The 16,832-nt window shown below is 38.2% G+C and overlaps 1 protein-coding gene across 1 annotated transcript in view; it reads right to left on the bottom strand.

Moving 5' to 3' along the window:
- LOC130361000 (uncharacterized) overlaps positions 1-16,832 on the bottom strand; it is a 166,995-nt gene that overhangs the window by 69,496 nt on the left and 80,667 nt on the right. The window contains exons 57-63 of the mRNA XM_056563557.1: positions 14,505-16,289; positions 8,770-8,910; positions 8,429-8,685; positions 5,440-5,521; positions 4,499-4,552; positions 1,367-1,402; positions 1,109-1,147 (exon numbers count right to left, since the gene is read on the bottom strand). Of these exons, the coding sequence (XP_056419532.1) occupies positions 1,109-1,147; positions 1,367-1,402; positions 4,499-4,552; positions 5,440-5,521; positions 8,429-8,685; positions 8,770-8,910; positions 14,505-16,289 (2,394 nt within the window). The remainder of the gene's footprint in view (positions 1-1,108; positions 1,148-1,366; positions 1,403-4,498; positions 4,553-5,439; positions 5,522-8,428; positions 8,686-8,769; positions 8,911-14,504; positions 16,290-16,832) is intronic.

Genomic DNA, 16,832 nt, shown 5'->3' on the forward strand with positions numbered 1-16,832 from the left:
GTTGTTAACATGAATTGGAGCCAGTTCCAATATAATGCAGCTGTCTAATAAAACAAATTAAGAATTGGACTTAAAGGGGTATTCCAGGATTTTTTTTATTTGACTATGCTACAGGGGCTGTAATGTTAGTGTAGTTCATAATATAGTGTCTGTACCTGTGTGTGATGGTTTTCTCACAATTCTTATGTGATTTTCACCCCAATATTTATTTTTAATAGCATACAAAATGACTGTTGTCTCAGATTTTTCCCAGCTTGCAATGCAGCCGAGATCTGACTCACTAGTCAGCTGATGACAGGGAGCCTTTCTGCTTCAATGGCTGGAGCGATCGCTTAGTGGGAGAGTGATCAATCTGCGACTAATGCAACAGCTGTAGGCACCCTGATTGAAAACTACAGTTCTTTTGAATGGAAGCAGCTCATTTATGTTTCAATGGGTGTGATGGCTGATGTTTGGGAGGGAGGAACATGGAATTATGGGATTTGTAGTAAAAAAAAAAAAGTCCAATAGGAAATACCAGTTCACAAAAAGCTAGCCACAATGCTATGATAATCTCACAACATAGCCATTTAGCCCCAAGACAAGTACAGATCCTTCCTATGCCTGTCATTACTGTCTGGCAAAAATATGGAAGGAAAAATTAGGATGTTTTTTTCATATGGCAGCTATTTCCAGGAAACCAACAAGCCAAGAAATTTTGTTTTAAAATAAATTGGTACTTATTGGTAAAGAGGGGTGCAACAGAAAGGTTTTGAACCCGGGCCGGGTTCATTGTCAGACATAGGTGCATACTAAAATCACCTCATGGTGGATAACCCCTTTGAATGGCCTACAAAAGATTGTATATGTTAAAACACTGTCATATATATATATATATATATATATATATATATATATATATATATATATATTGCTAATTGTGTAGAATTTAAAAATCTGTTGCATTTTAATAAAGTCAGTAAAAAACTGTGGTGCAATATATCTAAACAGCAGTAGGGGAGCAAGGAGAATATCTAAAAAGCAGTGGGGGAGCGAGGAGAATAAGTATAGTTTATTGTAGAATACATTTCTCAAAAATACTCTTTTAACTATGAAGTGAACAATTTACCAGTTGTTGAAGACTTTGTTGAGCCTGCAGTTATTTCATCTAAGAGAATAAATATTGTAATAATTAATAGTAGTGTCTATAATTAAAGCTAGATATTAATCCTTTTTACATTAAAATAATAGCATTGCTAAATAATAAAACATTTGGAACATACTGTATTATTTAGCGACTAATCAATTTTCCAAAATATAAGATAAACATTTAGTACATATTTTTGCATAGATAATATTTGCAAGATTTAGATTCTATTGTACTAACCTGCTGTGACAGGTTTTGGGGTGATGGTAGATTTTTCTAAATAAGAAAAACAACACAGATTTCTATGTAGTTTGACAAACATTACAATCTACTACTTCTGAAGTTTTGATAGAAATCACATTTTTGGTTTAACATTGATATATTGAATGAATCTTTTTAATTAAATTGTAAATATTAACATAAATAGCAATAGAAATGTATTATACCTCCTTCTAAAGGGTACACAGTATATTAATAAATAATTATATGAAAGAAAAATCTTCTATATATAAATATGTGCACCACGTAAAAATGGAGGAAAATAGTTTATATCAACTATATGAGCTTCATAATGAACTCCTTTGTTATTACACAAAAAAAGCAAAAACTCATAGAGTCATTCAATTGTAGTTTAAAAAATATTTATTTAGACATAATTAAAACAATATGTGGCAAAAATATTAAAAAGGGGAGGGAGAGAAAACCAATGCAGGGGGGGAATTGAGACAAAGAGGCATCACCACCTGCAAACACTGATATTGTCATACAGTATTGATGCAAACAAAGGACTATGATGGAAAGTGCATAGCATAGTACATAATGGCATCAGCCTAAAAATGTGACTTAAAGCAGTTCCCTATCAGTCTCTGATACCTACATAACAAAGTGCAAACAGTGCAGACAGCAGGAGTGACGCCACCCCAACAACGAACGTACGGACCGTACCGAAATGTACTTTTTCTCAATTCCCCCCCTGCATTGGTTTTCTCTCCCTCTCCCTCCCCTTTTTAATATTTTTGCCACATATTGTTTTAACCCCTTAAGGACTCAGCCCATTTTGGCCTTAGGGACTCAGACAATTACATTTTTACGTTTTCATTTTTTCCTCCTCGCCTTCTAAAAATCATAACTCTTTTATATTTTCCTCCACAGACTAGTATGAGGGCTTGTTTTTTGCGCGACCAGTTGTCCTTTGTAATGACATAACTCATTATATCATAAAATGTATGGCGCAACCAAAAAACACTATTTTTGTGGGGAAATTAAAACGAAAAACGCAATTTTGCTAATTTTGAAAGGTTTCGTTTTCACGCCGTACAATTTATGGTACAAATGACATGTGTTCTTTATTTTGAGGGTCAATACAATTAAAATTATACCCATTATTACATACTTTTATATTATTGTTGCGCTTAAAAAAAATCACAAACTTTTTAACCAAATTAGTACGTTTATAATCTCTTTATTTTGATGACCTCTAACTTTTTTATTTTTCCGTATAAGCGGCGGTATGGGGGCTCATTTTTTGTGCCATGATCTGTACTTTTTTTTGATACCACATTTGCATATAAAAAACTTTTAATTAATTTTTTATATATTTTTTTAAATAAAATGTATTAAAAAAGTAGGAATTTTGGACTTTTTTTTTTTTCGTTCATGCCGTTCACCATACAGGATCATTAACATGTTATTTTAATAGTTCGGACATTTTCGCACGCGGCGATACCAAATATGTCTATAAAAAACATTTTTACGCTTTTTTGGGGGTAAAATAGGAAAAAACGGACGTTTTACTTTTTTATTGGGGGAGGGGATTTTTCACTTTTTTTTTTACTTTTACATTTTTTTACATTTTTTTTTACACTTGAATAGTCCCCATAGGGGACTATTCATAGCAATACCATGATTGCTAATATTGATCTGTTCTATGTATAGGACATAGAACAGATCAGTGTTTTCGGTGATCTTCTGCTCTGGTCTGCTCGATCACAGACCAGAGCAGGAGATGCCGTGAGGCGGACGGAGGAAGGAGAGGGGACCTCCGTGCGGCGTTATGAATGATGGGATCCCCGCAGCAGCGCTGCGGGCGATCCGATCATTCATTCAAATCGCGCACTGCCGCAGATGCCGGGATCTGTATTGATCCCGGCACCTGAGGGGTTAATGGCGGACGCCCGTGAGATCGCGGGCGTTGGCCATTGCCGGCGGGTCCCTGGCTGCGATCAGCAGCCGGGATCAGCCGCGCATGACACGGGCATCGCTCCGATGCCTGCGGTTATGCACAGGACGTAAATATACGTCCTGGTGCGTTAAGTACCACCTCACCAGGATGTACATTTACGTCCTGCGTCCTTAAGGGGTTAATTATGTCTAAATAACTAATTTATAAACTACAATTGAATGACTCCATGAGTTTTTGATTTTTTTGTTCATTAAATTGTAACATATTATATATAACATTATGGTTCAAAAATAAATTTAACAAATAGATGTGAGAACACACCCCTTTTCCGACCGGACATATTTTCTGACTGACTATGGGCCCTTTTTTCAGGTTTTGTAGGTTTAGTTTGGTGCACAATCAGGTAGGGTTTACAATAGTAAATCAGGTTCATTGTTGTTAATGTTAACACTGAGTTGTTATCTTTGAGTTATAGTTCATTAATAACAACAATTATATATCAGATATTATAAATCAAAATGATACAGTCATCATAATTAATTGCAATTACGAATGTAACAACAAGAAAGGGACAGAATATATTAAAGTTATTATGGCAAATTTGAAATAAGTAAGCTAAACAGCAATTTAAAAGGGTTACATTTATGTAAATGATATAAAATATGGAACATAAAATGATCTGTATTTACCAGGTGTAGCACTTCTAGTTGTTGATGGAATCACTACAAAAAAAAAAAAAGTAAATGTAATTTTTTTAAATACTACTCTGCATACTGCATTGAGACATGTTCTTGCTGTACTTATTTTTAGCACTCTTACATATAACTAAGTGGTAATGTCCCAGAGAGGGGCAAAACAATAGTATCAGAGCTATAGTTATTGGTTAATTCTTATTAATTCTTTTTAACAGGATTGTAGCCAGGAGTTGGTGGGGGTTAGGGTAGCACACTGTATTTTCTGCCCTAGATGAAGCAATGCCTAGCTATAACTATGCTTTTGTAGCACTCTAAAGGCTACTGTAAATATATTCATTAGGATACTGAGTTTTCATTTTAAAAAATTACATTCTTTAAAATACAACAGCATTGTATCTAAATTGTGCCTAAATGATACTTGTTTAAAAAGTATTTTTTATCAAATCTAAATTTATCTCAAAATGTTACACTATGTAACAAACTATTGCTGTATACCTGATGTTGTTGAAGTTCTTGCAGTGGTGGTAGAGGTGGTAGTAGTGGTTTTTCCTACAAAAAAAAAAAGGCCAAGTTTTGCTATAGTTATCACTTATTCACATTGTAGTACATGATTTGAAAATGTTATAAATCAAAAGTAACACAACAAAATTCTTAAATTATTTAGCTCTAAGCCTTTATCATCCAGAAAATCCTGAGATCCTGCTACATCACATTTAAAGGGGATGTGCGCTGCCCTAATTTTCGGAGCTCCGCTCACAGCGTCCGGAAGTTCATTACTCCGAACGCTGTGTGCGGGCTTCCGTGTTCGCGGCCGCCGGGCGTGATGTCATGCCCGGACCCTCGCCCATCCCTCGTGACGTCTCGCCCGTCCCCTCGTGATGTCACGTCCGCCCCCTCTACCAAAGTGTATGGGAAGGGGGCGTGACAGCGGTTGCGCCCCCTTCCCATAGACTTTCGTTGAGGGGGCTGGCAAAACGTCACGAGGGGGCGGGCGAGACGTCGCGAGGGGCCAGGCGTGACGTCACACCCGGCGGCTGCGAACACGGAAGCCCGCACACAGCGTTCGGAGTAATGAACTTCCGGACGCTGTAAGCGGAGCTCTGAAAGTCAGGGCAGCGCACAACCCCTTTAAATGGCAGTAAAATAATTTCAATACATATTTTCCATACCTTGCATCTGCATATAGAAAATTGTATTAGTACTGTATTAGTACTGTGTGAATTGTAACATATTCGAGAGCAAAATGTTTAATTGTATGTTCTATTTATCAGGGGGATATTTAACATGTTTAGAATCCCTCTATACAAAAACAAAGATTTTATAAATTCATAGAAACCAAGCTTCTATACCAAGCTTTATAATAAAGCAATATATAATATTTGAAAAACTACTTACTGGCATTTTCTGAAGTTTATAGCCATAAAGCAATTACTTACCACAATATCCACGTGTAAGAGATATATCATCTATGGCCACATCACTGCGATAGTCTTCTCCTATGATGCCTTCAATAAAAATCTGTAAACACAACATATAAGGAGGATCTGTAACTAAAATGCTCTTGTTTTTCTTTGTTTTTGAACAATTGTGTTAATATGACTAAGTATATTTAGCATTATGAAAATGTTAATGTGTTCATATAGCTCTTGATTTTCTTGTATATTTTATTCATGATATCTACTTATACTTTTTAAGAATTTGGCCCTTAAATTTAGAAGTTTGTTCTACAAGATGATTGTTCTGACAAGTGACCTCAAATTCACAACTTTATAAAGTTATCTTTACACTGCTTCGTATTCAGCAGCATTTTTCTACTTAGGCTCTGCTTTACGGCCGCAATCCACAGAAATTGCAGCTGCATTTTTACCAAGTATGGCGAATAAAATGGGCATGTAAAATAAAAAAAGCCAGCCCAAGGCTATGTTTACACAAAATTTTTCTTGATGTATTTTTGCAACTGTTTTTAATAGGCTGTGTGCAATTACAACCACTTTTCCATACACTTACATATAGTACAGTCAGAAAACGAATGCACATTTTTCACAATTTTATAGAAACATTTTATTAAAAGACCCCTAAAAATAAACTATATGAACAACGCATGTGACTGGTCAAAGCCATATAGAAACAAAGGAGACTGCCAGCAGAAAAAGTCTACCCTTGTAATATTTTATTTTATATTATTTATTCATCTTAGACTATGTTCACACATATTTTGCTTAAGATTTTGTTTCAAAGTATTTTATTGGAAATTTTTAGTTGAAACGTTATAACAGGCGGTGAGCTTACCGAAGAACTTACAGCTAGAAAGTTTCAATGTAATTACAGAAACTAAAGCAATTACAGAAACTAAAGCATTCTTGATATCCTGTTTTAACGCTCCAATGTTAGAATACCCTTTACACTTGCAATGGCTTCTACATTCCTTAGGTTTACATTATCATACTGAGACATTACAATTCCAAGGAGTTCAGTAGGTTGTAGTTATGTTCTTTATGCTGTTTATGTTTAGGACAATGTCACCTTATCTACTCTGAATTTCTGGTGTGTAATTCCTTTGGTGCAGTACTAAGGGCATAGTTTATCTAGTCCCTTTTTTGCCCCCTCATGCAACTGTATGTAATTACTTACCTGTTTTACGGATTGCATTTATCAACATGTACAACACAATCTGTTTCCATGTGTACTCCTTATATATCATCTTGGTGTACTTCCTGTTATACTATTCTCTGTATATTGTCCTGTAGTGTTGCTCGCGAATATTCGCAATTCGAATATTATTCGCGAATATCGCATAATTGCGAATTCGCGAATTTCGCGAATATAGCGTTATATATTCGTAATTACGAATATTCTTTTTTTTTCTTTTTTTTTTTTTTTTTTTTTCTTCACAGTACACATCACAGTGATCACCCCCCTCTGCTTCCAGCTTGTGTGGTGTAAAGAAGGCTGTAATACTACTGTGTGAGACTGCCGTGCGAAACTTCGCATATGCGAAAATTTGCATATGCTAATGTTCGCATATGCGAATTTACGCGTGTGCTAATTTTGTGTTTGCTAATATTCACATATGCTAATTTTCGCATACGCGAATATTCGCATATGCGAACATAAAACGAGGGTATAACGAATATGCGAATATTCGCGAATATATGACGAATATTCGTCCATATATTCGCAAATATTCGCGAATTTGAATATGGCCTATGCCGCTCAACACTATTGTCCTGTATTTCTAATAAACAATGAGTTATGAAAAAGATTTTGATCAGGATTTTTAAAGGGGTACTGGAAAACTTTTTTTATATCAACTATTGCCAAAAATGTACACATTTTTAAATTACATCTATTTAAAAATGTTAATCCTTCCTGTACTTATCAGCTGATGTATGCTACATAGGAAGTTGTATAGTTATTTTCTGTCTGACCACAGTGCTCTCTGCTGACACCTCTGTCCACATCAGGAACTATCCTGAGCAGGATAGGTTTGCTATGGAGATTTGCTCCCACTCTGGACAGTTCCTGACATGGACGGAGGTGTCAGCGGAGAGCACTCTGATCAGACTGAAAAGAACTTCACAACTTTCTCTGTAGTATACAGCAGCTGATAAGTACTGGAAGGATTAATATTTTTAAATAGAAGTAATTTACAAATCTGTTTAACTTTCTGGCACCAGTTGATTAGGAAAAAATATGTTTTGCATCGGAGTACCCATTTAACCAAAGGCAGGAATAAAATTCTCTGTATTGGTTCTACTCCTGGTTTTTGGATAAAAATATTGATCAAAATCTGGAGCAAAATACTCTGTGAACATAGCCTAAAGATAGATATATGTCACTGTGTACTTTACAATTACATCTCCTGAAAGTTTATTCAAAGCATCTACTATTATTTCAGTAAAATAATATTTTCTAACATTTCTTCTGATACTCCCACCAACTATCCTCAAATTGTGTCCCCTTGTTCTTGAGTTTAGTTCCTTTCTAAAAACACTTCTTTCTGAACCTTATTTAATTGTTTAACATATTTAAAGGTTTTAATTATCCCCTCTCCTTTCCCTACTTTTCCTTATATTATACAAGTTTAATTCTTTAATATACCCTGGTATATATTATGCTTAAATTGGCTATTCAGTATAAGATACATCAGAACAGTTTTCTTCTAGCAACACGGAGCCACTCTTGTCCTCAGTTTTTTGGGAATTACAGCTTAGTTTAATTGAAGTAAATAGAATGAAGTTGTAACATGACACAACCTGAGGACTGCCATGGCACTATTTTTGGAAGAAAGTAGCCATGTTTTTCTAATCCTGGAAAACCCCTTTAAGACATTCTACCATTCTTGTAAATCATAGCTATGACTATAAGACTTGAATAACAAATGTGTATTAATTAAAAAAAAAATCTAAAAACAAAATGACTTGCCTGGATGATGTCACTTTCTGGCAAGAAAATCTCTTCTAGCAGCCACACATCTCCATAATTGCCCTCCAGATGGACCATATATTCCAAACCGTCTTGTCTTAAAACAGCGACCTTTAGCTCCATGTTCTTTGCAAGTCCATACATGTGGTACCAGAACCGCAAGCAGTAGTTTCCAGTAAAACAATTGGCAGGACTCTCTAACCTAGCTAAGTCTCCCTCCTTTGACTTTTGCCCATCAATGTAGAGATAGTAGCCATCTGAAATAATAATTTAAAGAATATGTTAGGAAATTGCTATTATTTTGATAGAATTGTTTATTTTTTGTAGTAGAAGCCCATTACCTCCTGTTGTGTGGTCAGAGGAAGGTCCAGTGGAATCAGATGGTGTAGCACCTTTCCAGCGTATCCAGTCAATGTTATCTGTCTTTGATTGTTTCCAGTCACAGTAGCCATTTTCAAAAGAGCAGGTAATGTGACATATGTCTATTTAAAAAAAAAAAAAAAAACAAGAATAATGTATCCCTTATTCAGTTAAATTATAGCTATGGGTAATCCACAGATATAGTAAGTAAAAAAAATGTAACTAAAAATCTGACAGCTGTTTCTGAAAATGAATAGTCTTGTTGATTAGTGTGTGGAATTGCAGCTCAGAGCCATTGTAGTGAATAGAGCGTAGTTGTAATATCACACATAACTTAAGGACAGCTTTGGCACTGTTTCTGGAAGAAAGCAACAATGTTTTTTCTAACCCTGGATAAATTGGTAGAACTATATAAGTTAACAACAAACTCAACCAACTTACAGCCAGTCTACTTCAGGACATCACGGTGCCTGTGTATATTAGCCTCGAATGCAGTGTAAAGAAAAGGATCTCTGCAGGACACCTTTATGGACTTTTACATTGCTGTCCAGGCCAACAGGGTAAAACGCTGCCATGCCAGGATGATCCCTGGCTCCTGGAAGGTGTCCTGCAGAGATCATTTTCTTTACACTGCATTCAAGGCTATTATACACAGGCACAGTGTTGTCCTGAAGCCGACGCTTCAACTGATGCTAAAAGTGGCTTAGAATGCTCCTTGCCTGTAAACTATGCCTGCCATGACATTATCACTGGCAGATGGAGGTGACCTTTCATAGTTGTTAGCATATGGCGTGGGACAGAATAAAAGTAATTTTTCTGTGGATGGCAAAAATGGCCAGACATATCACAGAAATGGTATGAATTATTATTTAAACACCTATAGAACAGTGTGAGCAGTCATAGGCTATGTTCGCACACTTGTTTTTGCAGATTCAGGACAAATTTCAGCCCCATTTTTAACATCATATCTTTAAGAAAGCTATTGCCTGTGCACACAATAGGTAAAAATTGGGACACATTATAACAAATGTGTACATGTGTGAGGCTGGGATCACACTGCGTAACATTTTCTATGAAAATGCATCTGATCGCAGGGGATCCAGCAGTCGGACCCCTGAAATCTAAAACTTATCCATGATATATTTACTTTAATTTATATATACAAAAAGGCCACACACAGTAAAATTGATGATTGTTTTCTAGCAGTTGAAAAAAAAGTTTTTTCTTGCTTCTTGGCTTACTTTTTCAGTCATTTACAGCACAAAATAAGACTGATGTGTGAAAAACATATGTGTGAAAATAATACATATAGTATTGGAGTACAGCATACACCCAAAAATTTTTTTATTTTATTTATTGTAGAAATGTATTTTATTAAATACTAGCTGAGTACCCGGTGTTGCCCGATTTTACCTTCCTAATCCTTGTTGGGGAGGAAAATAAATATAGGACGAAGCTTTTGACTTCATATCCCGTCCTCATATATTGTTGTCATATCCCAACCCCATATCTCATCCTCATATCCCGTCCTCCTATCTTGACCTCCTATCCCGACCTCCTATCCCGACCTCCTATCCCGTCCTCCTATCTCAACCTCCTATCTCGTCCTCCTATCCCATTCTCCTATCCCATCCTCCTATCTCGACCTCCTATCCCGTCCCTCTATCCTGTCCTCCTATCTCGACCTCCTATCTCGACCTCCTATCCTGACCTCCTATCCTGACCTCCTATCCCGACCTCCTATCCCTTCCTCATATCCCGTCCTCCTATTTCGACCTCCTATCCCAACCTCCTATCCCGACCTCCTATCTCAACATCCTATCCCGTGCTCCTATCTCGACCTCCTATCCCATCCTCATATCCCGACCTCCTTTCGCGTCCTCATATCTTGACCTCCTATCTCGACCTCTTATCCCATCCTCCTATCCCGTCCTCCTTTCCCGTCCTCATATGGCGACCTCCTAACCCGACCTCCTATCCCGTCTTCCTATCCCGTCCTCCTATCTCGACCTCCTATCTCGACTTCCTAGCTCGACCTCCTATCCCGATCCGTAATATGTGTACCAGGTATTGAAATATCTCCAGCCGTACTGAAGTTATGTGGGATATCCCGTCCTCCTTTCCCGTCCTCCTTTCCCATCCTCATATGTCGACCTCCTATCCCGACCTCCTATCCCGTCCTCCTATCCCATCCTCCTATCTCGACCTCCTATCTCGACCTCCTATCCCGACCCATAATATGTGTACCAGGTATTGAAATATCTCCAGCCGTACGGAAGTTATGTGGGAACATACATTTCCCATTGATTTGCATGGGACTTTAAACAAAAAGCCCCGACCCTCACAAATGGGGATAGTTAAGGGTTAAATTAACTGTCCTATATTTTAAGTGGACATATAAGTAAAATGTGCCCAAGTATTATCGAAATATCTCCAGCCGTTTGGAAGTTATGCAGTAACATATATTTCCCATAGACTTATATGGGACTTTAACCCCTTAAGGACCGGGGGTTTTTCCGTTTTTGCATTTTCGTTTTTTGCTCCTTGCCTTTAAAAAATTATAACTCTTTCAATTTTGCACCTAAAAATCCATATGATGGCTTATTTTTTGCGCAACCAATTCTACTTTGTAATGGCGTCAGTCATTTTGCCCAAAAATCTACGGTGAAACGGGAAAAAAAATCATTGTGCGACAAAATTGAAAAAAACACGCTGTTTTGTAAATTTTGGGGGCTTCCGTTTCTACGTAGTACATTTTTCGGTAAAAATGACACCTGATATTTATTCTGTAGGTCCATACGATTAAAATGATACCCTACTTATATAGGTTTGATTTTGTCGGACTTCTGGGAAAAATCATAACTACATGCAGGAAAATTAATACGTTTAAAATTGTCATCTTCTGACCAATATAACTTTTTTATTATTCTGTGTATGGGGCGGTATGAGGGCTCATTTTTTGCGCCGTGATCTGAAGTTTAAAACGGTACCATTTTTGCATTGATAGGACTTATTGATCGCTTTTTATTCATTTTTAAATGATATAAAAAGTGACCAAAAATGCACTATTTTGGACTTTGGAATTTTTCTGTGCGCACGCCATTGACCGAGCGGTTTAATTAATGATATATTTTTATAATTCGGACATTTACGCATGCGGTGATACCATATATGTTTATTTTTATTTTTATTTACACTGTGTTTTTTTTTTTTATTGGAAAAGGGGGGTGATTCAAACTTTTAAAAGGGGAGGAGTTAAATGATCTTTATTCACTTTTTTTTCACTTTTTTTTGCAGTGTTATAGGTCCCATAGGGACCTATAACACTGCACACACTGATCTCCATCATTGATCACTGGTTTCTCATAAGAAACCAGTGATCAACGATTTTGCCGCATGACTGCTCATGCCTGGATCTCAGGCACTGAGCAGTCATTTGGCGATCGGACAGCGAGGAGGCAGGAAGGGGCCCTCCCGCTGTCCTGTTAGCTATTAGAGGCGGGTCCCGGCTTCACTATGACGCCGGGCCCGCCGTGATATGACGCGGGGTTACTGTGTAACCCCGCGTTATATCAGGAGAGCAGGACCAAGGACATACCGGTACGTCCTTGGTCCTTAAGGGGTTAAACAAAAACCCCGCCCCTGGCAAATGGGGGTGAGTAAGGGTTAAATCACCTATCCTATGTTTGTTGTTGACATATAAGTAACATGTGCGCCAAGTTTCATGTTAATATCTTCAGCCGTTTGGACGTGATGCTGGAACATACACACATACATACACACATTGGGGGACATTTACTAATTTAGTCTATTCTGGGCATGCTTATAGACCAGCGTATGTGGTAGTCTCCTGTCTATTGTGCTCCTAATTTATCAAAGGTCTCACAGCCCTTGATAAATTCTGTGCTCAGACTTCAGGGTCTACAGCTTAAACTGCATTTAGACCTGCTCCAACATTGTCTGACATTTCAGCATATTTTGAGCAGGTGCGACTTGTCGCACAAAAGTCGCACATGATAAATTCAGCACCAATGCATTTTCCAATGCATTTCCGTCTAAAATAGACTTGCATGCATCATGTTCTAAAAATTCTCTACAGCAAAAGTCGCAGAAAAGTCGCACATATTTAGACTGCGACTTTCTGTGCGACAAATTTAGACAGGAAAAACCAGTCTAAATCCTTTGATAAATCTCCCCCATTGAGTTATATATATATATATATATATATATATATATATATATATATATATATATTTATACTTGTGACTGACACATATTGACATGATACAAAAACATCAGCAAAAATTGGATTGGTACAATTTTACCAAAGCTAATTGCATATATGTTATAGTTGTTTTACAGCAATTGTCTATTTTCTGTTCTATTTACAACAATAAAGAAGTGAGATAATCTGGCAAACAGGCAATATATCCAAAATTACATGGCTGACCAGCACAGTATTCAGGAATAAAGAACCAATATTATATTAACGATTGAGGTAAATAAACAGTTGAAACATCTGGTTGAGGGGCTACTATAGTCTAACCTGTTGCAGACCACCAATAGATTTTAAATGACTGGGTGGTGTACATATTGCAATTAGATTTCTCATACAGATCAATACACTTCTATTGATCCACTCCACTGCTAAATAGCTGGCCATGATTATCTCAGCGACCTATTAAAGGGATACTCCCCTAGAAAACATTTTTTTTTAAATCAACTGGGGACAGAAAGCTAAGCAGATTTGTAAATCACATCTATATAAGAATCTTAATTGTTCCAGTACTTATCAGCTACTGTTTGCTACAGAGGAAGTTCTTTTCTATTTGAATTTCCTTTCTGTCTGACCACAAGTGCTCTCTGCTGACACCTCTGTCCATGTCAGGAACTCTCCAGAGCAGGATAAGTTTGCTATGGGGATTTTCTCCTACACTGGACAGTTCCTAAAATGGACAGAGGTGTCAGCAGAGAGCACTGTGGTCAGACAGAAAAGGAAATCAAAAAGAAAATAACTTCCTGTGGAGCATACAGCCGCTGGTAATTGCTGAAAGGATTAATATTTTCATATAGAAGTAATTTACAAATCTGTTTAACTTTCTGGCACCAGTTGATTTAAAAAAAAAATGTTTTCTGGAGTACCCCTTTAAGCATGTTGGCTATTAACAGCGACCACAGCTACTTAAATAAGCTGAAGGCAGTCCGACATGGCACAGACTCAAGTCAGGAGTCCATGTTATACCTCCTTTAAGGAACAAGCATTGGGCTTGCTTACAAATTTACAACTATTGGCCAATTCTCACTCCATTTACCACTTGTATGTATCATATAAGTTGTAGCTAAAATCTGTGCTAGCTCAATACTTGGTGCACGGTACATTGGCAGCCATGGCTGAAGTGGCACAATAATTATGAGACATAATGCCAGCAGGCTCTAACTGAAGACCCACTTGTAAAATGCTGGTCCCAGTAAATTCAACCTTTTTTTGACTCCATATAAACAAAACTGGTTACCAGGAATAACAAAAATTAAAAATAAATATTTCTCATCGTAGGTTAAAACAATAGCATGTGTATAAAATAAGGGGCATATTACTTTTAATTAAATCATTGTGAAATTATGAGCTACATATAGTGTGCAACAGGTACAACTTTTTTGCTAATACATATTTTTGCATAGTCAATATTCTGCAACAATTAGATTCTATTGTACTTACCATCTGTGGTAGATGTAGGGGTGGATATGCTTGTCATAGTAGATGTTGAAGTTGGTGGTACAGTGGTGATTGATGTAGGGGTGGATGTGGTGGTCATAGTAGAAGTTGGAGTGGGTGGTCTAGTGGTGGTAGATGTAGGGGTGGATGTGGTTGTTGTAGTAGATGTTGGTGTGGATGGTTCAGTAATAGTAGATGTAGGGGTGGATGTGGTTGTCGTAGATGTTGTGGTAGATGGTCCTGTGGTAGTAGATGTAGGGGGGGATGTGGTTGTTGCTTTAGATGTTGTAGTGGATAGTTCAGTAGTGGTAGAGGTAGATGTGGTGGTCATAGGAGATGTTGTGGTAGATGGTTCTGTGGTGGTAGATGTAGGGGGGGAAGTGGTTGTTCTAGTAATTGTTGGAGTGGATGGTTCAGTGATTATAGATGTAGGGGTGGATGTGGTGGTCGTAGTAGATGTTGAAGTAGATGTTCCTATGGTGGTAGATGTAGAGGGGGATGTGGTTGTTACTGTAGATGTTGGAGTGGACAGTTCAGTAGTGACAGATGTTGAGGTTGATGTGGTGGTCGTAGGAGATGTGGTTGTAAATGGTCCTGTGGTGGTAGATGTAGGGGGGGATGTGGTTGTTGTAGTAGATGTTGAAGCAAATGTTTCTGTAGTGGATGATATAGTGGGGGATGTGGTTGTTGCTGTAGATGTTGGAGGGGACAGTTCAGTAGTGGTAGATGTGGTGGTCGTAGGAGATGTGGTGGTAGATGGTCCTGTGGTGGTAGATGTAGGGGTGGATGTGGTTGTTGCCTTTGATGTTGGAGTGGATAGTTCAGTAGTGGTAGATATAGAGGTATATGTGGTGGTCGTAGTAGATGTTGAAGTAGAGGGTCCTGTGGTGGTAGACGTAGTGGTAGTAGATGAAGGGAGGGATGCGGTTGCAGAAGTAGAGGTTGGACTAGGTAGTTCAGTTGTGGTAGATGTAGGGGTGGATGTGGTGGTTGTAGTAGATGTTGAAGTAGATGGTCCTGTGGTGGTAGATGTAAGGGTGGATGTGGTTGTTGCTGTAGATGTTGGAGTGGGTGGTCCAGTTGTAGTAGATGTAGGAGTGGATGTTGTTGAAGTAGATGTTGAGGTAGATGGTCCTATGGTGGTAGATGTAGGGGTGGATGTGGTTGTTGTAGCAGATGTTGGTGTGGACAGTTCAGTAATAGTAGATGTAGGGGTGGGTGTGGTGGTCTTAGCAGGTGTTGAGGTGGTAGTCATAGTAGGTGTTAGAGTGGATGGTCCATTTGTAGTAGATGTTGGGGTGGATGTGGTGGTCTTAGCAGATGTTGGAGTTGGTGGTTCTGTGGTGGTAGATGTAAGGGTGGATGTGGTTGTTGCTGTAGATGTTGGAGTGGGTGGTCCAGTTGTAGTAGATGTAGGAGTGGATGTGGTTGTTGAAGTAGATGTTGAGGTAGATGGTCCTATAGTGGTAGATGTAGGGGTGGATGTGGTTGTTGTAGCAGATGCTGATGTGAACGGTTCAGTAATAGTAGATGTAGGGGTGGGTGTGGTGGTCTTAGCAGGTGTTGAAGTTGGTGGTCCTGTGGTGGTAGATGTAGGGGTGGATGTATTTGTTGCTGTAGATGTTGGTGTGGTTGGTCTAGTGGTAGTAGATGTAGTAGTGGCTGTGGCAGTTGTAATAGATGTAGTGGATGGGGTAGTGGTAGGAAGAGTTGAGGGGGACACAGAAGTGGAGCTGCTGGTTCTAGTAGTAGAAGAAGTAGTAACAGTTGGTATTGAACTGGTACAACCTACAAAAAAATAGAAAAAGTTGATAGGGGGTCAAAACCAACAGTGTGGTGAAGTTCAAAATCAGAAGCCAAACAAAGTCAGCACAGGCAATAGGTCAAACCTAGACAGCAGCACAGTACAAAGTCAGCAGATAGGAGAATGGTCAGGGCACAGGCAAACGTTTAGTGCAAAGGAGGTAAGAATCAATGAGGAATACAGGGTCTATAATAGGGATAAGGAACGCTGGTGACAAGACAAACAACAATCACGAGCAACTGAGCAAAAAAGCTGCTGGTTTAAATTTCCCACCGACGGTAGGCATGAGCGCAACAGCTAATTGGCTTGGTGCACTCACCTCCTAATAGACTGGACCGGCCACGTCACATAATGACGCATGCCCTTCCATCGCTCAGTGCCATTGTAAGGAGGGAACGGTGTAAGGAGGGAACGGAGGCAGCACTGAAGCTGAGCCAGGTATGTATGTAAGTAATACTGTCAAACAAGTGTCCTAATTGCCAATATCTAAAGTCTAGCTCTAGTGGACAAATTAGTCATGTTGATAA

The sequence above is a fragment of the Hyla sarda genome, chromosome 3 (assembly GCF_029499605.1).
Source record: "Hyla sarda isolate aHylSar1 chromosome 3, aHylSar1.hap1, whole genome shotgun sequence".
Taxonomy (NCBI): Eukaryota; Metazoa; Chordata; class Amphibia; order Anura; family Hylidae; genus Hyla; species Hyla sarda.